This window comes from Schistocerca piceifrons, chromosome 2, assembly GCF_021461385.2.
Source record: "Schistocerca piceifrons isolate TAMUIC-IGC-003096 chromosome 2, iqSchPice1.1, whole genome shotgun sequence".
NCBI lineage: Eukaryota > Metazoa > Arthropoda > Insecta > Orthoptera > Acrididae > Schistocerca > Schistocerca piceifrons.
Genome location: NC_060139.1, coordinates 12,412,106 through 12,437,095, shown reverse-complemented (window position 1 = coordinate 12,437,095; position 24,990 = coordinate 12,412,106). Strand labels below are relative to the sequence as shown.

The 24,990-nt window shown below is 41.2% G+C and overlaps 1 protein-coding gene across 1 annotated transcript in view; it reads left to right on the top strand.

The window, feature by feature from the left end:
• The window catches only part of LOC124778005 (UDP-glucosyltransferase 2-like), a 101,313-nt gene that overhangs the window by 57,594 nt on the left and 18,729 nt on the right, over positions 1-24,990 (top strand). The window contains exon 5 of the mRNA XM_047253578.1: positions 22,554-22,776. Within this exon, the coding sequence (XP_047109534.1) occupies positions 22,554-22,776 (223 nt within the window). The remainder of the gene's footprint in view (positions 1-22,553; positions 22,777-24,990) is intronic.

Genomic DNA, 24,990 nt, shown 5'->3' with positions numbered 1-24,990 from the left:
CATTAATTTCACACATGAACATTGAAACAGAATGAATAATGTCTAACATCTTTACAAAGTAAATAACATATCATTAGTGCCAATTATATTTGAGGATAACAGTATTCCTCATCATAGTGAATGTAGCTTAATATTAAAAGAAGAAAAAATTCTATGAAACTACACAGAGACAGGAAGAAAACAAATACACAAGGGTACATAAACACATAGTGGGATAACACCAATAGGAAAGGACAGGGTTCGTTTTCAGTGTAACATTTGGTACTGCAGTCCAACCCAAAACTTCATATATCTTTCCTCTTACTTCCTCCTTTGTTTCCACCAAAAAAATTCTATCTAAGCATGCTTTCTGTATTTATATGTTCACACATTTCTTACCTCAACATTGATTTCCAAGAAAATCCTACCTAAACCTGTTTTCTCAATGCATTTCTTTCAATTCATCGCAACTCATTCTCTTAGAGGCTACCCCCTCTTAAGCTAACTTAAATCTACTGAGCTCAGATGCTAAACTAAGGAACGAGGCAATGCAGCATCACATAACAAATCAACACAAACAGCAATGCAAAAAATGCAAATTGGCAAAGCTAGCAGCATAAATGAGCAAAAGTCAAATTCAATAACACTATGCCTGGCAAACAGCAGCAACTTATACCTAAACATGACATAGCGCAAGCAGAAAAAATATTACACTAAAGATAACAATGCAGATAAGGGAAATGTATAATCACATCTTAATGTCTATGTAATTAAAGTGGTGCACCACAACAACTGATTGTAAAAAGAAATATTACCATGTACTTGAAAAGAAAATTATGTGTTACTGGTATTAGTCCTTTCTTATTGTTCTCTCCATTCCAAGAGCTCCTTTTTCGAAGAATGTGGATCAGAAAATAATTATTTAATAGATCTGTTGACAGAAAGTGTTCACATTAGCAAATGCATTTAATTTTATTTTATGAAACCAATGCTGCAACACAGCTGGAAAACAGATGTCAAATGAAATAAGCAATTACGCAAACCAAAGCACAAAAACATCATTCAATAGCTATGTGGCATTTCGTAAGTCAGTAGCTCTCAATTCTCGTAGAAAGACACTTGTCATTATCAGGTTTGCAGATGTAAGAATATTTCCAAGGATAATGGCCTCCCCTTTTTTTTGTGCTACCTGTTCCGCTGAAAAGGGCTCGCAATAATGGCTTTTTCTCCAGGCGTCTGACACAGCTGGGTGCCCGCAACGCATTACGTGCAGGTGGTCACTTAACTTTCGTACGGAAATATTTACGACAGGAGATTCTGCTACCGTGGTAGTCTCATATAAAAATGTTTCACAGGTCAAGAATTAGCGTTGCAAATCTGTAGAAACAAAACCCTATAAATATAACAGTGTCCAAAAAAAATTTTCAGTGGCATTGTGATACATTCATGCATATACACACACATTTCATAACTCTTAAAGTACGATTCTTCGTTTCCAACAACCTTTTCATAAATCAGAGTCCCTAACCCCTACTCCTTATTCCTTACCTTATTACACATATACATATTCATATTCATCAACACGTCTTCAATATTTCATCATAATAGCTACATAGCATAATCAGATTCCTCATATAGCATCAGCTTATTTATCATAAACATACCTCAACAGCATAGTACACATCGTCGTCGTAATAATAACATCATAACACTTCAGTCAAATCTTAAAATCGTCGTAACTTCCTCCAAAAATTTCAAAACGTAAAAAAAATTCTCTGCTCATTTCAATAGTGTCATCTACCTCAAACGTACTTTAAAATCATGCTCCCTTACCAAATATATCATTCAAATCTCTCATAGTATCACAATGGTTCTGAAAAAATATGAACAGTTTACAAAGTACAGACAAAATACAGTTTCATAAGTGTGAAGTTATCCAACCGTGTAATTACGTAAACATCTGTCACTGATGTAATAAAAAAGTTTATCTCTCAGTTACATGATCAGATAGCTGTGTAATTTGTGTGTTAGAGAAATATGGTACCGATGTGTAAAGTTATATAAGCAAATACCATATTAGCTAGGGTTCCTTGTGGTTGCCAAACACATGGTACACAAAGTAAGCGTGTACCCCCCTGAGGATTAATGTAATTATACCCTCAGGTGTTACAGATTACACCAATGGAATGAAATATATCACGGAAAACTTTCTTTGTAATTCAAAAATCTTTAAAAATAAATGTTCTAAGTATAAAATTGATCACTGAAATGCGTGTCCTGTAGCGCTAAATGTGCATCTTGTTGTAAGATAATCTCTGTGGAAGTGTCGTAGTTATTTTCCTCCAAAAGCTAAGTTCTGCAGAAGCCACTGTACTTACCTCATGATAAACAAAAGTGAAATGCTTTGCGTATAGATATCGTAGTTATTATGCTTATTGCCGTGATGAAGAAAGTACTGTACAGTAACGTAATGTTGTGCCACGAAAAAGGGTGTCTCATTGTTGCTATACCACAAAAGTTACTACTAAAACATGTTTTTCTTTCCAGAAGAATTCAGAAAACTGTGCAGATATAAAACAGATACACCGCAAAAGCGACATTATAAATTGTCACTCATTAGTAGCGTCGTGATAAAAATCGTGTAGCTGTCACATAAACTAACCTCTGTGTCATCTGGTATCTCTCAGAAAGCACTTTAAATTCAGAATGTATTTTCAAATAAACCAAAATGTTGCATTAAAATCTCATTAGCAGTACTGGTAAATGTTCTAAGTATGTGAGCCTTATAGTCGTTACGTAATCGTGCAACAAACAAGCAAGAATATACACACACAATAACACTGTGACGTCTGTTTACTATAACAATGCATTCGTCATTTCTGTTTAAATAAGTTCTCTTGGTTCTTGATTGGATATTTAACTTCAAACATTGTTGCATGGTAACAGTTCCTAAAGCATAGTAGTAACGTGAAGTGAAACGTTTTATGGCAAAGACAAAGTTAAAAAGCAGATTATCTGTCAATAAATGGTTTTACATGAGAAATGTGGTGTAAACCTTTACTCTTCCTAGTACGCAGAGTTTCAACTTCAACGCAATTATCATGTGGTATACGTCGGATTCTGTAAGGTCCATTGTAAACTAGAAAGAATTTGTGACTCAAGTGTTTCTTCTTATGTGACAATGAATGAGCTTTAATGAGAACTTTCTGACCAATATACAATTTCTTTGCATTTGCTTTACCGTGTAGTTTTCTCCTTTTGTCTGCTGCAGATTTTATATTTTTAAGAGCCAAATCAATTATGTCTTTGTGCCGAAGTTTACGTGTATTCGGGAAAGGTACAAGCTCTCTGATTCTGTTCGGTGGTTCTTCATTCTTCAGTACAAGAGTAGGTGGTAAAGCAGTGGAGTCGTGAGGCATTTCATTCAGCACGTTTTGAAATAAGTGTAAATATCTGTCCCAATGCTGATGCTTTCTGTGACAATAAAGTCTGCAAAGCTTATTGATTTCTTTCATAATCCGTTCAGACGGGTTGCAATGTGGTGAGTACAATGAAATAAAAACAGGTTTGATTTTATGGTTGCGAAGCATGCGTGACCAAACAGCAGATCTGAATTGCGGTCCGTTATCTGAAATGACTTTACTAACGTGTCCAACTTCACGTAAGAAATTTTTAACAAAGGCGTTGGATACAGACCGTCCAGTGGCTTTACGTAACGGAGTGAAAGAAACAAATTTTGAAGTAAGTTCAACAGCGACTAGAACGTACGAAAATCCATTGGATGTTCTGACAAGCGGTCCCAAGAGATCAACAGCAGCAAATTCTTTTAATTTAGCAGGAATAATAGGAAACAACGGAGCACGATGTGAGACAGTAGATGGTTTCGCCTTTTGACAAAGTTTACAAATAGACAAGACTCTTCGAATTCGCTTTTCCATATTGTTAAAATAACAAGTCGTTCGAAGAATATGATAACATTTTCGTGGGCCAAAATGTGCGTTGCTGAAATGAATGTACCAAATGAGCTTATTAACAAAATCGTCTGGAATGCAAAGTACCCATAGCTTGTCATCAACAGTGCAGCGTTTGAAGAGTATGTTGTTTCTAACCAGGTAATAATGCCGAATCTGTGTGTGTGTCTTTTCATGCCATTTGCTCTTGATGTCTTTCCAAATCGGATCTTTATCTTGTTCATGAGCAATGTCCTTTAAAGATGTGGTGATGAAGTTTTCAAAGGCGACTTTCTGAATGTAAAGAATACTGAAATTTTTCTCGAGGTTGCCTTCTGTGGTACTTTTCTCAAGCCCAGCCGGTGCGCGTGACAGTGCGTCCACAACAATGTTCTCCTTGCCGGGAATGTAGACTATTGTGAAGCGGAATTCTTGCAGAAACAATGCCCAACGTTTTAACCTGTCATGATTTAATTTTGAAGACATAAGAAATTGTAATGCACGATGATCACTGTATACTTTTACGTGCTTACCAGAAAGAAAGAAACGGAATTTGTTAAATGCCCAAACGATAGCTAAAGCTTCTAATTCAGTAACGGAATAATTTTTTTCAGATTTTGTTAGCACTCGGCTAGCAAAAGCAATGGTTTTCTGAATGGTAGTGTCATTTTCTATGGCTTCTTGAAATAAATGGGCACCAAGACCGACTTTAGAAGAATCCGTGCTAAGGCAGAAATCTTGTGACAGATCAGGATGAGCTAGTATTGGCGCGTGAAGTAACGCTTCTTTCAAAGAATTGAATTCCAACTGTGCTTGTTCGTCCCAGTTCCAAATAGTATTTTTTCCAGTGAGAGAACAAAGTTTTGGTGTAACTAGAATTTGCATATTCAGAAAACGACGGTAAAAATTTACGAGACGTAGAAAACTGCGGACTTGTCTTTTTGTGGATGGAACTGGAATGGCTCTGATTGCTTCTAACTTTTCAGGATCCGGCCGAATGCCTTCAGAAGAAATAATATGTCCCAAAAACCTCACCTTTGACCTACCGAATTCAGACTTTTCCAAGTTAACTGTAATTCCAGATTCTGCAAAAATACGTAACAGACTGTTGAGGATGCGATTATGTTGTTCCCATGAAGCTTCCGCTATTAGAATATCGTCCACATATAAGGTGATGTGACGTTTTAAGAACTCAGGTAATATGGAATTTAGCCCGCGAATAAATGCTGCTGAAGAAATGTTCAAACCAAAGGGAAGTTTCCGAAACTGATAACAAACGCCGAAACAAAGGAAAGCTGTGTATTTTCTGCATTCTGGATGAAGTTCGATCTGATAAAAGCTGGATCTGAGATCAATGGAAGACAACACTTTTACACCATTAAAATTTTGAAGAAGTTCTTCCATCGTCTCGGCCTGTCTGTTTCAGGAATAATGATCGTATTGATTTGTCTCGAATCTAAGACAAGTCTGATCGATCCATTTTTCTTTTCAACAACATGTAATGGATTGTTGTATGAGCTTACTGCAGGCTCAATAATGCCCTCGTCAAGCATAGATTGTATTTCTCTTCTAACACGGTCCCTATAATGTGCTGGAATTACATATGGTCTAACACAAAATTTAGTATGCTCACGAACACGAAATTGGTATTGAAATCCCTTGATTGTTCCTGTTTTATGAGTAAAAACTGTGGAATGTGCTTGTAAAATCTCAAAAAGGTCCTGCCTATCAGTGTCATTACAATTCTCAATTGTTTGAATTTTATTCTGAATTAACTTATTAATGTCAAATGCTCCGTCGATATCATCCCTGTCAGTACTTGCAGAGTGATTGTTAGTGTCTAGTTCCGTAGAAAAGTCCGAACTGTTGTCTAACAGAAGGTAAAGCCGATTAATTTCCTCGTCATGGTTTGAGAGCCAGTCTTCAAATTTCAAAGCTATTGACTTACCTTCTTTCTCTAAACTTATTTCAGCATCGTGAAAGCTTAAGATTGCTTTGTATTCATTCAAAAAGTCTACTCCCAATATAATTTCCGTCGACAATAATGGAACAATAAGAAAGTTTATAGAGAAGCTGTGGCTTTGACAAAAGAATTCTAAATTGGTTTGCTGGCGTACATCTACACTTTTTCCAAAGATTGCACCTTGTAATTTAATCTTACGTAACGGAAGTGTAGGGCAATCGTTCGATTTGTTACATTTGCTAAAGGCTGTTTCACTAATTACTGAGATGGGACTGCCAGAGTCAAGTACTGCCGTAAATTTTACGTCATTTACTGTAATGTGAATCACAGGATATGCAATATTGTTATGTTTTATGTCGTGTTCCTGGAGTAAGATGTCCCTAATGTCTTCCATTTTTACGTAATTACTAGCTACGGCAGCTGCGTCGTTAGTGTCATAAGAACGTTTTGTGGCTGCCATCGGTGTGAGTCATTGCCTATTGTCTCTTTGTTGGCGCGCGTCGTTATTGGGATTTGGAGACCTAACTTCTACAAATTCACCGTGACGAGAGGGCCCTGCTCTGTTTGAATCCCGCCAGTTCTGATGCAGTTCAGGTCTATCGCTACGATCATATTGTCTGTCGTCATGTCGGTAGATGCCATAGTTTCTTTCTTGTCGGTCACGTGGTGGAGAATTTCTCCCTGAATCGAAACTGCGCGCTGGACCGTTGCGTCTAAAGTTATTCTGTCTCCCCTGATAATATCTATTTTGGTTCCCATATTGTCTGTTTCTCTGATTGTCTCTGTGATAGTCATTACCACGGAGAGGCGATCTTTCCCTGTAGTTATTACTACTCTGCCAACGGCTGTCATACGCGTGGCGTCCATCCTGGTCACGATTTGTGTTGTGAGAATAGCCTTGTCGTGTCAAGTTATTACTTCTTTCATCGCGGATTTGCGACGGATGTGACCTGTAATTGTTGTGTTCCTGGTTTCGCGTTCCGCGATTGTCAGTGTCAATTTCTAATTCTTGTAACAGTCCCTGAAAAGCTTCAATGTCGTCTTTGCAACGTCCTGCTAAAATAATATGTCGTAAATGTTTAGGCAGTTTGATTAAGCAAATGCGGATGAGTTCTGAGGGGCTGTATGGGTTTGACAGGTATTGATTCTTGTGCAACATGTCTTCAAAATATTTCACAAGACTGGAAAATTCAGATTGTTCGAAGTGTTTCATCATTATGATGTTATGTTTTACACGGTCTTGTGTAGCTTGAGACCAATATGCTGAGAGGAAGGCATGGTAAAATTCTCCCTCACTGTGGCAATCGTGAATGACCGATCGCATTCTTACAGCTGGTTCATTCTCTAAGTAGCCACACATAAATTCTAATCTGTGTTCTAACGACCAGTTGGGAGGAAAACAATGAGAGAATTGATGGAGCCATGCTTGTGGATGAATGTCGTTGCCAGAATTCTTAAATGTTTTGAATTTACGTGTAGTAATGAACAGCTTATAGTCAAAATCGTCATGTCGGCGAGTCGCATATCGGTCATCGTTAGGTCGTGTCGGCCGTTCCATCTCAAAATTCGGTGCACATTGCCAATTTCTTTCATAACTTCCGAAATGCCCTGTGTTATTATTTTGCGGCTTTTCCGTATTTCTAAGTCCCTCTTCCCGTGTTGGAGTGCGAGTGTCCTCTGAAATACGTAATTCTTGTATTACCTGTGTCAGCTGATCTTGTACTTCCCGGATTTCTCTTTGGTGTTGTGTATTAATTTGATTCTGATTTTGTTTGAATTTTCTTATTTGTTCATACTCTTCTGTGTCAGTGAAGGCTACGGGTCTTGTGTCATTCAGATCATCATCTACCTTTGTAGATAAGTTAGTGACCTGGTCCGAAAGTTCGGCTACTTTCTCCGATAGTGAACACATTTCCTCAGTGTGTTTTTCTGAACCAAGTTTCAGAGTGTCCATTTGTGCTGAAATCGAATCTACTGTGACCTTTAAGTTTTCCTGAGTTTTTGCAAGTTGCATAACCGAATCGGTAGATGCAACTGAGTCAATTTTAGCTTGCAAGGTCTCATGATTTTCATGAACAATAATTTGCAGTTCTTTTATGGCTGCTTCGTGATTCTGTAGTGCATTTTCATGACGCGAAAAAATAGGTTGGAAATGCTCACAAATTTGTGTTTTTACGTCATTACAGACTTTTTGACATTTCGATTCAATGTGATGTAACTCAGCAGTTAAATCCTCACGTGTTCGTTCAAGAGTTTGCTCCAATGAGTCTAACTTTTTAAGATTTTGTTCCATTGTGTCTAACTTTTGAAGCTTTTGCTGTGTTTGTCTCTGATTTTGTTCCATTGTGTCTAACTTTTGAAGCTTTTGCTGTGTTTGTCTCTGATTTTGTTCCATTGTGTCTAACTTTTTGAGATTTTGTTCCACTGTGTCTAACTGTTGCTGTGTTTGTCTCTGGTGTTGTTCCATTGTGTCTAACTTTTCAAGCTTTTGTCCCATTTGTTGCATTAATTGTAATAACAATGCACTGGTGTCTGAAACATGTTCCTCAGTGCTTTTCGGCAGTGAAGTTGCACCGGCAACATTCACATTTTGAAAAGCGGAAAATGTGTCTTGACTCATTTGAGAAAACGGTGAGAACCCAAAACCTGAGTCTGCAGTATTTGCAATATTGTGTTCTGTCATTTCGGCTTCCTGAGGCGAGCTATTGCCGACCGATCGATCGATAATGCTTCCCTCTTCACTAATTGTTTCACTGTCCGTGCCATTGTTTGCCGCCCGCTCCATTTCCCTATGCACGATTACCAAATTACTACTTTGAACATCAGTTAATTCATTACTCTGCGGCGCTAACACACTGCCTTCGTCTTCACTGTCATTTCTCAGTTTACTTTGGAGCCTAGTATTACGTTTTTCACACGCCATTATTGTCACAGTATTTCACACGACAACACAGAAAAACACAATTTGAAGAGCAAAATAAAATAACGTAGCAATGGAAATAATGTCTAGTTAATTGCAGCTGCGAAATACTTGGTGCAAATCTACATGCATGCCACAACTGTTTTACTCTACAACAATGAAAAACTACAACTACAAAGGAGATTCTCTCTACAATTACGCGCTAGCAATAAACAAAAGCTACACTAAATACACAAACTACAAGAAAAAATCAGAAGATTCCAGTGAGGTATCCTAGGCTAAGGGTCGACATATGAAACGTCCCCTTTGAACATTTTATATAGGACTGTGCTTAACCTGACACACAATACTTTGTTAGCGCAACGCAATCTGACTTTCAAAATTCCCTACAAAAGAATGGCCCTGACTAACATTAAACTATACCTTTCACAAATCACTTACCTCACAAAAATCTTCGCTGCTCAAGCTACTGCAATACAGCAAGCGCCACTACTGCCAGCTAAATAAAAGATTCAAACTACTAAAGGCACTAACTACTGATAGGGATAGTTAGCAAATGAAAGATATTAATAGAGAACAAACAATGTATTTACCTTAATATCATCACAAGTCATAATATATATATCAGTTCATGACAAATTGCAAACCTCCGCCATCTCTCTCCCCACATCCACCACTGCTGGCGGCTCACCTCCAACTGCACAACGCTACGCGCTGTTCACAGCCAGCTGCCGCTGCCCAACACTACAATGGCAGACAACAATGCAAACTAGCCACAGACTGCACACAGCACAGCCAGTGATTTTCATATTGAGCGCTACGTAACGTTGCCAATAAGAAAACATAAACAGCCTACTTACATAGAGAAAACATAAACAGCCTACTTACATAGAGAAAACATAAACAGCCTACTTACAGTAGATTCTGAAGGATGTAGGTTGTGATAGGGACTGGGAGACGAAGAAGCTTGCACAGGATAGGGTAGCATGGAGAGCTGCATCAAACCTGTCTCAGGACTGAAGACCACAACAACAATTTTTAGTAGCGTTTAGTGAAAAACGTAGGGTGTCGTTCTATTGAGAAACCAAGTCAAACACCTCACTTACACTCCTTAGCTTTAAAATACCTTTTTCATATTCAAAGTTTCGTACTAATTCACGAGACCAGTAGCCATCGCTGAGACAGAATTCAATAGCCATTCGCCTTAAGACATTTGCATCTGAAAACGAATAGTTCTACTCTCTAACGCCAGTCCCCATTCCTGAAGGGATGAATATTGAAAATAATTCTTTTCATCTAACTGTAAACTGTTAATGACTGGATCGTTTAATAAACGAATTTTAACTTTTAGTACCAGAATGCAACACGCAGTACCTTTAACGACTCGCTTTTGAATAACCACTTTACGAAACTTTTCAAATAAACATGAAGCTATTCTTCCAAAATTCAATTTACTTGAGTCTTGACAAACTATGCAAAAGAATTTAACGAAATAGTGCTACATTGCGGGCCATGAAGGTTGTGCGTCTCCACCTACTTACGTAAATTAACCACACAAACATAATATTAAAGGCAATGACTTTTCCATCTAATAATTAATAACTTTGAGGTAGAATTTAAATAAAGTAGCATAAGGTACTAGAAATGAGAAGTTTGAGAGTTATTGGTTACCGTATTAAAGTAAAAGCACTATCGCCACTGTTGTTCTTAATACTACTCTTGCTTTACTTTGACTACGTAATAAAATCTCAGTATTTTGCCTTGTTAGAAGCAGTGCAGTCGACAATATCGTACAGGCCTTCTTCCACGATGTCTTATTATATTATACGGTTAGTGCATAAGTTCTTAGCGTTTTCAGTAAGTTTGTTAAACACAACAGGTGAACATAACATAGATTTTAGTCTTCAATAATATATTACGAGGGTGAGTCAAACGAAAACCTTAAATATTTTTTAAAAAATATTATTTATTGTGCAGAAGTGGTACAAAGCTGTATCACTTTTCAACACAATCTCTCCCACGCTCAATGGAAGTCCTCCAGCGCTTACAAAGTGCATAAATTCCTTTAGAAAAAAATTCTTTTCGTAGTCCGCGTACCTCTCCATCAGAACGGAACTTCTTTCCTCCCATTGCGTCTTTTAGTGGTCCTAACATATGGAAATCACTTGGGGCAAGGTCTGGCGAGTATGGTGGATGAAGAAGACACTCAAAATGCAGGTCTGTGATTGTTGCAACTGTTGTACGGGCAGTGTGGGGCCTTGCATTGTCGTGTTGCAAAAGGATACCTGCTGACAGCAATCCACGTCGCTTTGATTTGATTGCAGGTCGCAGATGATTTTTTAGGAGATCTGTGTATGATGCACCGGTGAAAGTGGTCGCTCTAGGCATGCAATGTTCAGTGGAGTCACAACTCGTTGTGCCTGACCTGGACGAGGAGCATCTTTCACTGAAGTCACACCATTTGCGAACTTCCTACTCCATTCGTAGACTTGCTGCTGTGACAAACATGCATCACCGTACTGAACCTTCATTCGTCGATGAATTTCAATAGGTTTCACACCTTCACTACCCAAAAACCGAATAACAGAACGCTGTTCTTCCTTGGTGGAAGTCGCAAGTGGGGCGGCCATCTTTATACTGATACTGCTACGGTATGTGTGCATCTGCACTATGCTGCTACCTACAGGCCATTCTGCACGCTGTTTGTAGCACGCTTACCAACTTACATGATAACGGCGCGAACTTTCGATTTGTTATTACAAATTTAAGGTTTTCATTTGACTCACCCTCGTATCCTTCACTGTCTACAACAGTCTGCCAAAGCTGGGGTAACTTTTCGATTCCGCGACTGTAGAAATCACGTCGTTCTGAGGCGAAAAACTCGTCGAGCCATGTTCCGAGCGTATTTTCATCCAAAAAGGAAGTTTCTTGGATCTTGTTTGATAGAGAGCGGGAAAGGTGAAAATTTGAGGGCACAAGATCAGACGAGTAAGGTGGGTGTGGAATGGGTTCCGAACACAACTCCTGTATAGCGTTTTTTGTCCGTCTATCAGAAAGCGACCGGGTGTTATTTTGGTGGGGTATCGCTTCATGCTGTCTTCCTGGTCATTGTTCTTGAACTGCGTCTGTAAGACGTCTCAGATGTTGACAATAAATGTCAGCAGTGATGGTTGCAACTAAGGGAGGCAGTTCTCCACCAGATGCATAACATTGTCTTTTATACGGGGAGTTGCTGCTTTGTGTCGGATCAACTATTCTTTCTTTTCATTGCGTTAGCATAAAAACACCATTTCTCGTCACCAGTAATGATACAGTACAGGAACGGTCTGTGTTGTTCACAAGCCAATAGATGACGAGCAAGCAGAGATGAGCATATGGCTTCCCGCTGGTTTGTGTGATGTTGGCTTAAAGCATGCGGTACCCATACTCCCGATTTTGAACCTTCCCCATTGCATGCAAATGTCGCACGATGGTGGAATGATCACAGTTCATAATATTTGCCAGTTATCCTGTACACTGACACGGGTTCACAGGTAGATGCCGTGTTTCTTGACTTCCGCAAGGCGTTCGATACAGTTCCCCACATTCGTTTAATGAACAAAGTAAGAGCGTATCGACTATCAGACCAATTGTGTGATTGGATTGAAGAGTTCCTAGATAACAGAACGCAGCATGTCATTCTCAATGGAGAGAAGTCTTCCGAAGTAAGAGTGATTTCAGGTGTGCCGCAGGGGAGTGTCATAGGACCGTTCCTATTCACAATATACATAAATGACCTTGTGGATGACATCGGAAGTTCACTGAGGCTTTTTGCAGATGATGCTGTGGTGTATCGAGAGGTTGTAACAACGGAAAATTGTACTGAAATGCAGGGGGATCTGCAGCAAATTGACGCATGGTGCAGGGAATGGTAATTGAATCTCAATGTAGACAAGTGTAATGTGCTGCGAACACATAGAAAGATAGATCCCTTATCATTTAGCTACAGAATAACAGGTCAGCAACTGGAAGCAGTGAATTCCATAAATTATCTGGGAGTACGCATTAGGAGTGATTTAAAATGGAATGATCATATAAAGTTGATCGTCGGTAAAGTAGATGCCAGACTGAGATTCATTGGAAGAATCCTAAGGAAATGCAATCCGATAACAAAGGAAGTACGTTACAGTACGCTTGTTCGCCCACTGCTTGAATACTGCTCAGCAGTGTGGGATCTGTACCAGGTAGGGTTGATAGAAGAGATAGAGAAGATCCAACGGAGAGCAGCGCGCTTCGTTACAGGATCATTTAGTAATCGCGAAAGCGTTACGGAGATGATAGATAAACTCCAGTGGAAGTCTCTGCAGGAGAGACGCTCAGTAGCTCGGTACGGGCTTTTGTTGAAGTTTTGAGAACATACCTTCACCGAAGAGTCAAGCAGTATATTGCTCCCTCCTACGTATATCTCGCGAAGAGACCATGTGGATAAAATCAGAGAGATTAGAGCCCACACAGAAGCATACCGACAATCCTTCCTTCCACGAACAATACGAGACTGGAATATAAGGGAGAACCGAAAGAGGTACTCAAGGTACCCTCCGCCACACACCGTCAGGTGGCTTGCGAAGTAAGGATGTAGATGTAGATGTAGATGATCACTGTGGGTTAGTCCGTTTATAAAATCCCGAAAGTCGTCCAGAACGTGGAGAGTCGCTAATGTTAAACCGATCCACCTTAAACCGAGAAAACCATTTCCTTGCTGTACTTTGTCTAACGGCGTTATCCCCATACCCCGCTGCTTCCACCCCACTACTAAACAGAAATAGAAAAAAAGTCGGAAATTTCCGATTTCTCCACTTGCCGTTTCATTTTATAGCGTTCACATCTCCATTCACTATCTCCACATGACAAAATGAGGAGATGCTAACTCAAATAGCAACAATGAACTACAAATAAAAACTGACAATGGATAAATAAACCCGCAGCAATATCCAAGACAGAAAGGCTACGAACTTACACATCAACTTAATAAATGTGACATGGTTCCATTATACTTCCCTTTAATACAGCAGATTTGTAGCTTGGGAGAGTTGTAAATCGTATAGAGGTGATGCCTGCTGACCACGCTGCGGCGGTGCGGTGCATCGCTAAGTTCCACTCACCTGATGATGAATTTTTTTGTCACACGCACGACTCCTTGAAGTTACTGACAAGCAGTTCTCAGCCGGCAAAGGTCACAGAAAAATACAGCTGCGCACATTGTAATTACAAGTCGCATTAAAATTCTTTTTTTGTTAGAAGGGATAGTTTAATGAAAATATTTATGTGTGAAGAATTTCACTCTATTACGGTAAGCTTGCATGCACCATTCACTACCAAGCCTTACTCTAATCTAACGAAATTAGAATTATACACTACTGGCCATTAAAATTGCTACACCAAGAGGAAATGCAGATGATAAACGAGTATTCATTGGACAAATATATTATACTAGAACTGACATGTGATTACATTTTCACGCAATTTGGGTGCATAGATCCTGAGAAATCAGTACCCAGAACAACCACCTCTGGTCGTAATAACAGAGTAGTGACTGGCGTATTGTGACGAGCCAGATGCTCGGCCACCATTGACCAGACGTTTTCAATTCGCGAGAGGTCTGAAGAATGTGCTGGCCAGGGCAGCAGTCGAACATTTTCTGTATCCAGAAAGGCCAGTACAGAACCTGCGACATGCGGTCGTGCGCTATCCTGCTGAAATGTAGGATTTCGCAGGCATCGAATGAAGGGTAGAGCCACGGGTCGTAACACATCTGAAATGTAACGTCTACTGTTCAAAGTGCCGTCAGTGAGAACAAGAGATGACCGAGACGTGTAACCAATGGCACCCCATACCATCACGCCGGGTGATACGCCAGTATGGCGATGACGAATACACGCTTCCAATCTGCGTTCACCGCAATGTTGTCAAACACGGATGCGACCATCATGACGCTGTAAACAGAACCTGGATTCATCCGAAAAAATGACGTTTTGCCATTCTTGCACCCAGATTCGTCGTTGAGTACTCCATCGAAGGCGCTCCTCTCTGTGATGCAGCGTCAAGGGTAACCGCAGCCATGGTATCCGAGCTGATAGTCCTTGCAGCTGCAAACGTCGTCGATCTGTTTGTACAGATGGTTGTTGTCTTGCAAACGTCCGCATCCGTTGACTCAGGTATCGAGACGTGACTGCACGATCCGTTACAGCCACGCAGATAAGATGCCTGTCATCTCGACTGCTAGTGATACGAGGCCGTTGGGATCCAGCACGGCGTTCCGTATCACCCTCCTGAATCCACCGATTCCATATTCTGCAAACAGTCATTGGATCTCGACCAACGCGAGCAGCAATGTCGCGATACGATAAACCGCAATCGCGATAGGCTACAATGTGACCTTCATCAAAGTCGGAAACGTGATGGTACGCATTCCTCCTCCTTACACGAGGCATCACAACAACGTTTCACCACGCAACGCCGGTCAACTGCTGTTTGTGTATGAGAAATCGGTTGGAAACTATCGTCATGTCAGCATGTTGTAGGTGTCGCCACCGGCGCCATTTTGTGTGAATGCTCTGAAAAGCTCCTCATTTGCATATCACAGCATCTTCTCCCTGTCAGTTAAATGTCGCGTATGTAGCACGTCTTCATGGTGTAGCTATTTTAATGGCCAGCAATGTGTTAATACCTTCAGCTGCTGACGGGCGTTGATATATATCAACAGGGACAGGTGAAACTGTATGCCCCGAACGGGACTCGAACCGAGGATCTCGTGCTTACAGGGCAGACGCTCTATCCATCTGAGTCACCGAGGGCACAGAGGATAGTGCGACTGCAGGGGCTATCTCGCGCACGCCTCCCGCGAGATCCACATTCTCACCTTGTATGTCCACACACTATATTCGTAGTGTCCCACCCCAACACACTCATTACACGTGGAAGACATTCTTACCGAGACCCATAAGTGTTCGGCGAATATGTGTGCAGCCGCACAGAAGAAGAAGGTCATGGCCGGTATTGTGAGAACTATATACTTACATGGATATGGTGCCTGTTCTTTCGGACATGTCTGAAAGAACAGACACCATATCCATATAAGTATATTACTCTAATATGTACAACGTTTGAAAAGGTCATACGCACGCATCATTCATAACCGTAGCCAGTTTATGGTAATTATGGTGCATGCTTCACAGAAAGCTTACAGACGAAGTTTTTCTTTTGGAACTACTCGCCGAAATGTTGCTAACATCAGTCTCAGGGAACAAAATGTTCAAGTTCGTGAGTAAGCAACACGCCACGTGGAATTTAGTTATTTGAGCGTCAGCAAATGTTCTGAATTTCACTCTTTGCTCTAAATCTAACTCCTTTCCACACTTTACGGCACTTCTCCAACATTTTTGGTACCGAAATATCTCAATATTCATAATTTTCAGTGCAGCACATATCAGCTGATCTAATCACTATGAGATCCAAGGCGCAACTCTACTCTCTCTACACAAAATAAGTTTCTTGTTCCCCAAAAAATGTGTAAATATCCTAATTTTTGATTGGCACAGAAACATCACAGCCAGTCGGAAAACGGTATGAAACCCGATCAATCCCGCGTATGTATACAGAAACAATGAAATGTTGTCACTGAATCAGAAGAGTAAATTGCCTTAAATAACTTTAGAAAACCCACAAATATAAAACCAATTACTTTTCCAAAATCGTTATCCCATTTCCCCAGTACCATCAACAGATGAAATAGCTTACAACAGATTCTCCATGATGAATACGTAACACACACGTGACCACTGTATAATATAAAAACTTTGCATTAAACAGTATTTCAAATTCACATCTTCATTCATTCTCATAACGAAACACAGTTATAATAGTAATTAATAAACAACTAGAAAATTAAACAAACAAAACCAGAAATAAAACTGACAGTATTTTGGCTGCAGCTCAAACATTGTCCGTCAGCTAGTGACCTCTATCATCTCGCATAGAAACTACGTGCGCTCGAGCCATCTGACGCCACCTACCTAGCGCGTGACTCATACTGCACGTCAGATCACTATATAATGTCCCTTCTGTATAGGCATGACGGTTAGTACTATGCCTCAATGTGACCGTTCACCACTCACGTAAGTCATAGCAGTGATGTGGCGTGTATGAGCCACTAGGTTACATAGAATCAGCTGCGCAAGACGTATCGACGGGGAGACGTGACTGAGTTACACAAAGGAGCTATCGCATTAGTGTGTGCCCATGACCGCTCCATGAATGAAGTTGTTTCAGCGAGCATGGAGCGGGAATTCTGTGGATTCATTGCTGCTAGTACGGAGAGCCAGTCTTGTTAAGTAGTTCTCAATACATTTTCTGGAAACTGTCTGGGGCAGCTAGTTCGACGAAAACAAGCAAAAAAATCACCGTCCTAACAGGCCTTGAAGGCCCAACGTTACCGACCGGCCGCCATGTCATTCTCAGAAAAATTGGGAATTTGTGGTAAGGTCTTAAGGGGAGCCAGTGGTGGTCAAATCCAAAAAATTACGATTTTTTTTTTTACTACCGAAAATTAATTGGAACATTCCTCTTTCATGTAAACTTTGAATTATTGTTCTACTCGCCCTAGAAGTGGAGTTATTACCATTTTCCCCTACGCCTGCAGAGGAAATGGGCGCCCGCTGAATGCCTCTAACACCCTCTCGTGACTTCCTGGCGAACTGCTTGGGGTTTTCTCGGCCTTTACGCATACAGCTCCTTATGTTACGCTTACAGCGAGTGTGCAAGGGTAACCTAGTTACAGTCAGTCCTGACCTTATCAAGAGTATCGTTATAGAGACAGCGATTAGTTATCATATAACTTCGCAGCGACTATCGTCACAAAAATTAACAGAACCGTCAAGAAGGCTACGGGAGCATTTAAGCCGGAAAGAGCATTTAAGCACTTGCAGCATCTTACTTCTACAGTGAATGAACATCATTTATTTCCACTATGACGGGCGTAGATGAACTGTGGGTAAAGTTTAAACTCATTGTAAATCGCGCTTTAGAGAAGTGTGTGCCGAGTAAGTGGATTAAGAATGGAAAGATGCACGGTGGTACAGTAACTAAATTCGGGAAATGCTGCACTCTGGGGTAAAAAACGTGGAAATGTCAAGAGCCAAACGTTAGCAGAAATTCCTGCTTCTGTAAAGAGATACATGCGCGAAGAATACAATTTCGATCGCCATACCTTAGCGAAGGTTTTCGACGAGACCATTAGAAAATTTCTAGTCCAAATAGTTGAAATGGTTCTGGGCACTATGGGACATAACTTCTCAGGTCACCAGTCCCCTAGAACTTAGAACTACTTAAACCTAACTAATCTAAGGATATCACACACATCCATGCTCGAGACAGGATTCGAACCTGCGATCGTAGCGGTCGCGCGGTTCCAGACTGTAGCGCCTAGAACCACTCGGCCACTCCCGGCGGCAGAAAATTCTAGTCCTGAGTCAAAATATAGAACGTAGGTACGTTTGAACATTTTATTTCGGTTTTTCCAATGTGATACATGTATCTTTGTGAACTTATCATTTCTGAGAACGCATGGTGTTACAGCGTGATTACCTGTCAATACCACATTAATGCAATAAATGCTCAAAATGATGTACGTCAACCGAAATGCATTTGGCAATACGTCTAACGACATTCCTCTCAACATAGAGTAGTTCACCTTCCGTAATGTTCGCACATGCATTGACATTGTGCTTACGCATGTTGTCAGGCGTTGTCGGTGGATCACGATAGCAAATATCCTTCAACTTTCCCCACAGAAAGAATTGCGGGGACATCATATCCGGTGAACGTGCTGGCCATGGTATGGTTCTTAGACGACCAATCCACCTCTCATGAAATATGCTATTCAATGTCGCTTCAACCGCACAGGAGCTATGGTTCGGACATTCGTCATGTTGGAAGTACATCGCCATTCTGTCATGCAGTGAAACATCTTGTAGTAACATCGGTAGAACATTACGCAGGAAATCAGCATACATTGCACCATTTAGACTGCCATCGATAAAATGGGGGCCAGTTATCCTTCCTCCCATAATGCCGCACCATACATTAACCCGCCAAGTTCGCTGATGCTCCACTTGTCGCAGACATCGTGAATTTTCCGTTGCCCAATAGTGCATATTATGCCGGTTTACGTTACCGCTGTTGGTGAATGACACTTGGTCGCTAAATACGATGCGTGCAAAAAATCTGTCATCGTCGCGTAATTTCACTTGTGCCCAGTGGCAGAACTGTACACGAGGTTCACAGTCGTCGCCATGCAATTCCTGGTGCATAGAAATATGGTACGGGTGCCATCGATGCTAATGTAGCATTCTCAACACCGACGTTTCTGAGATTCCCGATTCTCGCGCAATTTGTCTGCTACTGATGTGCATTAGCCGCGACAGCAGCTAAAACGCCTACTTGGGCATCCTCATTTATTGCACGTGGTGGTTGACGTTTCACATGTGGCTGAACATTTCCTGTTTCCTTAAATAACGTAACTATCCGTCGAACGGTCCGGACACTTGGTTGATGCCGTCCAGGATACCGAGCAGCATACATAGCACACGCCCGTTGGGCATTTTGATCACAATAGCCATACGTCAACACGATATCGACCTTTTCTGCAATTGGTAAACGGTCCATTTTAACACTGGCAATGTATCACGAAGCAAATACCGTCCGCACTGGCGGGATGTTACGTGATACCACGTACTTACACGTTTGTGACTATTACAACGCCATCTATCACAAAGCGAAAAAAATGGTCCAACTAAAACATTCATATTTATTTACGTACTACACGAATATGTAATAAAGAATGGGGGTTCCTATTTTAAAAAACGCAGTTGGTATCCGTTTGACCGATGGCAGCGCCATCTAGCGGGCCAACAATAGCGACATCTGGTTCCTCCCTTCTAGCTAGACGAGTTTCGTTCTTTGTAGTTTTTTCGTTTGATGCTCATTTAGTGAGATATTTGGCCTGGTCATTATCAATGGACCACCCTGTATAAGAAGTTGAAGGAAAGGACCCGCAAAATTATAGAACCGTATCCTTAATAGCGGTATGCTGAAAAATTCTTGAACATATTCTAAATTCGTATATAATAAATATCCTTGACACAGAAAACTCCCATCCACAAATCAGCACGGTTTTGGAAAACTTCGCACGTGTGATTTCCAGGTTGTGTCTGAGACGATGGCCCACTGTAGACTACTAAAGAAGGTCTGAGAATACGGAATGGGCTTCCAGATATGTGGGTCACTCGAAAACTTTTTAAGTAATGGAACACAGCGTGTTCTCCTCGACGGCGAGTTTTCTTATTCGAGGGCCTCGTCGTGGGTACCAAAGGAAACTATGTACATTAATAATCTGTCGTATAGGGCGAGCAGCAATCTACAACTGTATGCTTATGGCGACGTAGCCAAGGTAACAGGATGTAACAACAGGGACTGGAAAAGAAAACCTAACAGACAGGGACCGGAGATGGGTGTGATGTCTTTTTAGTGACATTCGCATTCATAAACAAACAACTGCTGCTGTCAATGGATGCAGGTTTATCTCAACAGCTCTCCAAGTGAACACTGATAGGAGAGCTGTACGCTGTAGACGTTTAGGCTTTGGTTGAACGAAAACGGACGTTGCTCACAGAGGCATTTGCAGCTGCGCCTTCTGAATGGGCAAACCACACAGAAACTCGACAGTAGACGACTGCAAGCGAGTAGTATTTCCCGACGAGTCGCTAGTTTGCATCTTTTCAGATGATGCCAGGCGTCGAATGCCCCGACAGTCCAAAGAGACGTACGGGAGGAATACTTCGCCCAGAGATAGTGCTGTGATGTTTTGAGGGTACTTTTCGTACAGTGACTTGGGCCCATGCATTCAGTTTTCTATGAACCTTTACAATGGTTTTTATTACAACATTCTCAGGGAGCAAGTATTCGTAATGGAGTTGCTGTGGACGCACTTTTCACCCCAGATGACAATATTCATGTTCATAGGACTGAAAGCTTACATTCCTGCTAGATAGGCACGCCAGAAGATACGTGTGGTCTCTTTCTCCTAGCCGAACTGTAGCCGTGCCCTAGGCTAGATGAGGCATTTCACGGTTTATGTGTAATGTCTCCTGAGGGTGAATAATTGTTTTGTTTGAAGTACTTGTTTTCTTATACTTAATTTGGGGTTTTTAGTTCGGCAGACGAAACACTAACTATTGGTAAAATATTTGTATCAGCTCTCAATTCGATCAAAGGGCCTCCAATCCAAAGCAATAATACAGGGTGTTTATAAACGAATATCGGGGTTTTAACGCTTTATAATATTTATTACATTTAACTTACAGTTATAAATGATATGTCAAATGAAAGAGCAACTCAAACAGTTTTACTAAGAACCTTATAAATGTTCAATGTGAGCACCATTTGTCACACGGCACACGTCAAGTCTACAGCCGGGTTCTTCCCAAACGCTGATAAGCGTGTCTTCAGTGATTGTAGCAACAGCTGCGTCAATCCAGTTTCTTAATTCAGGGAGATCTGCTGATAGCGGAGGCACGTACACACGATCCTTGATGAAGCCCCAAAGGAAAAAATCGTTTGGCGTTATGTCGGGTGAACTTGGAGGCCATGCAAAGTAAGCCCTGTCATTGGGGCCCTTGCGGCCTATCCAGCGCTTGGGTACAGTGAAGTTCAACCAATCGCGTACTTCGCTATGCCAATGAGGTGGCGCACCATCTTGCTGGAAAATGAAGTTCTCTGGCTCATCTTCTTCCAACTGAGGGAAGAGCCATTGCTCTAGTGTATCAAGGTAAGAAGTGCCAGAGTATGTTCACCAAAAAAGAAAGGCCCATAAGCTTTCCGCCGGGATACGGCACAAAAAACAGTCCTTGCATTTATACTACCTCGGAAGGATTTTCTGAGCCCCAGATGCGCACAATGTGAGTGTTAACATGTCCACTAAGGCGAAAGGACGATTTATCACTGAAGACATGCTCCAGAAATCTTCATCATCATGAAACAACATTTCGTTTGCGAAGTTGGCACGTAATCCGTAGCCTGCGGGCTTTAGAGCCTGTAATAACTGTAAACGGTAAGGACGTAGTTGTACGTGATTTATTATAACTTTCCAAACAGTCGACACCGGAACTTGTAATTCACGACTAGCCTTCCGGACTGATTTCTTTGGACTACGAGTGAACGACTCTCTCACTCGCTCAACGGTCTCTTCACTAACTCTCGGTCGTCCCTTTACAAAGGCAGCCTGTATCTTCAAATTGATGATACCATCTACGAATGTTGTTATCACTTGGATGATCACAACCGAACTTCAACCGGAACGCACATTGCACAGTAACTAACTAGGCTGTAGACTTGATGTGTGCCGTGTGACAAAGGTGCTCACACTGAACATTTATAAGGTTCTTGGTAAAACTGTTTGAGTTGCTCTTTCATTTGACATATCATTTATAACTGTACGTTTAATATAATAAGAAAATTATAAAGCGTTAAAACGCCGACATTCATTTATAAACACTCTGTACTATTCATGCCACCTGTTTCAATGCCGTTAACTCCAGTTTTCGGTTGGAGTGCCATCATATTTCCTTATTTACTCCTTTCAATTCATTTTCGTTACTCGTTTCATTCACTTGTCAGGCAGGTATTACAACAACGTTGAATGTTGCAGAACATGCAGGAATTCCTCGATGGAGCCGAACACGGTGTCATCTACTTTAGTCTCGGCTCGAATGTCCGAAGCAACGCTCTGCCAGTGGAGAAGATCCAGGCCTTCCTGGAGGCGTTCAGGCAGCTGCCGCAGCGCGTCCTCTGGAAATGGGAGAACGACTCCATGCCATCTCAGCCAGACAATCTGATGGTCAGCAAGTGGCTGCCGCAGGAAGCCGTCCTTGGTGAGCTCACCCTGCAGTCAATTTTTTTAATTGCCAGAATGTGAAGCTCCTTTTACTTTTGTATTAACTATTAATATCGAAATATAGATGTATTCAAGCTACCTCAAACAGAATAGCAGCACTGTTTTTATAAAACGCGAAAGATCTTTCGTGGAAACTAATCAGCTCCATGCACTAGCTCACATTCTGATCATGAAATAGAAGAACTCCATGCAGACATGTGTTGTTGTTGTGGTCTTCAGTCCTGAGACTGGTTTGATGCAGCTCTCCATGCTACTCTATCCTGTGCAAGCTTTTTCATCTCCCAGTACCTACTGCAACCTACATCCTTCTGAATCTGCTTAGTGTATTCATCTCTTGGTCTCCCTCTACGATTTTTACCCTCCACGCTGCCCTCCAATACTAAATTGGTGATTCCTTGATGTCTCAGAACATGTCCTACCAACCGATCCCTTCTTCTGGTCAAGTTGTGCCACAAACTTCTCTTCTCCCCAATCCTATTTAATACTTCCTCATTAGTTATGTGATCTACCCATCTAATCTTCAGCATTCTTCTGTAGCACCACATTTCGAAAGCTTCTATTCTCTTCTTGTCCAAACTATTTATCGTCCATGTTTCACTTCCATACATGGCTACACTCCATACGAATACTTTCAGAAATGACTTCCTGACACTTAAATCTATACTGGATGTTAACAAATTTCTCTTCTTCAGAAACGCTTTCCTTGCCATTGCCAGCCTACATTTTATATCCTCTCTACTTCGACCATCATCAGTTATTTTGCTCCCCAAATAGCAAAACTCCTTTACTACTTTAAGTGCCTCATTTCCTAATCTAATTCCCTCAGCATCACCCGACTTATTTAGACTACATTCCATGATCCTTGTTTTGCTTTTGTTGATGTTCATCTTATATCCTCCTTTCAAGACACTGTCCATTCCATTCAACTGCTCTTCCAAGTCCTTTGCTGTCTCTGACAGAATTACAATGTCATCGGCAAACCTCAAAGTTTTTATTTTTTCTCCATGAATTTTAATACCTACTCCGAATTTTTCTTTTGTTTCCTTTACTGCTTGCTCAATATACAGATTGAACAACATCGGGGAGAGGCTACAACCCTGTCTTACTCCCTTCCCAACCACTGCTTCCCTTTCATATCCCTCGACTCTTATAACTGCCATCTGGTTTCTGTACAAATTGTACATAGCCTTTCGCTCCCTGTATTTTACCCCCGCCACCTTTAGAATTTGAAAGAGAGTATTCCAGTCAACATTGTCAAAAGCTTTCTCTAAGTCTACAAATGCTAGAAACGTAGGCTTGCCTTTCCTTAATCTTTCTTCTAAGATAAGTCGTAAGGTCAGTATTGCAGACATAAGGAAACGATATATGACAGCAAAGTGCAGAGATTAAAGTGAGTGATTTTAATACGGAAATAGGATGAAACTTAAAGTACGATAGAGACATTCGATGTGACAAATGGCTCGCGGCTCTGAGCACTATGGGACTTAACATCTATGGTCACCAGCCCCCTACAACTTAGAACTACTTAAACCTAACTAACCTAAGGACATCGAGCGAGGTGGCGCAGTGGTTAGACACTGGACTCGCATTCGGGAGGACGGCGGTTCAATCCCGCGTCCGGCCATCCTGATTTAGGTTTTCCGTGATTTCCCTAAATCACTCCAGGCAAATGCCGGGATGGTTCCTCTGAAAGGGCACGGCCGACTTCCTTCCCCATCCTTCCATAATCCGATGAGACCGATGACCACGCTGTCTGGTCTCCTTCCCCAAACCAACCAACCAACCTAAGGACATCACACAACACCCAGTCATTACGAGGCAGAGAAAATCCCTGACCCCGCTGGGAATCGAACCCGGGAACCCGGGCGTGGGAAGCGAGGACGTTACCGCACTACCACGAGCTGCGGACTCGATGTGACACTAGAAATGGAAATTGTCATAAATTTCTCAGAAGAACAACATATGTGTTGTTAGGACTTTCTTCCGAAAGAAAACAAACAGAAAATGGACTTGACAGATACTAGATGGGGCTAAAATTAAACTCACTGCACTTTATCAAACGGAGTAGAAATTTTGGAGAAATTCATTGTGACGATACAGCACAAATTTGTCAGTATTTCGTAAGATACAGATCAAAAATACAAAGAAAGAAACAGATCCATCAGAATGAGAATTTATGTAGTAGTAGGGG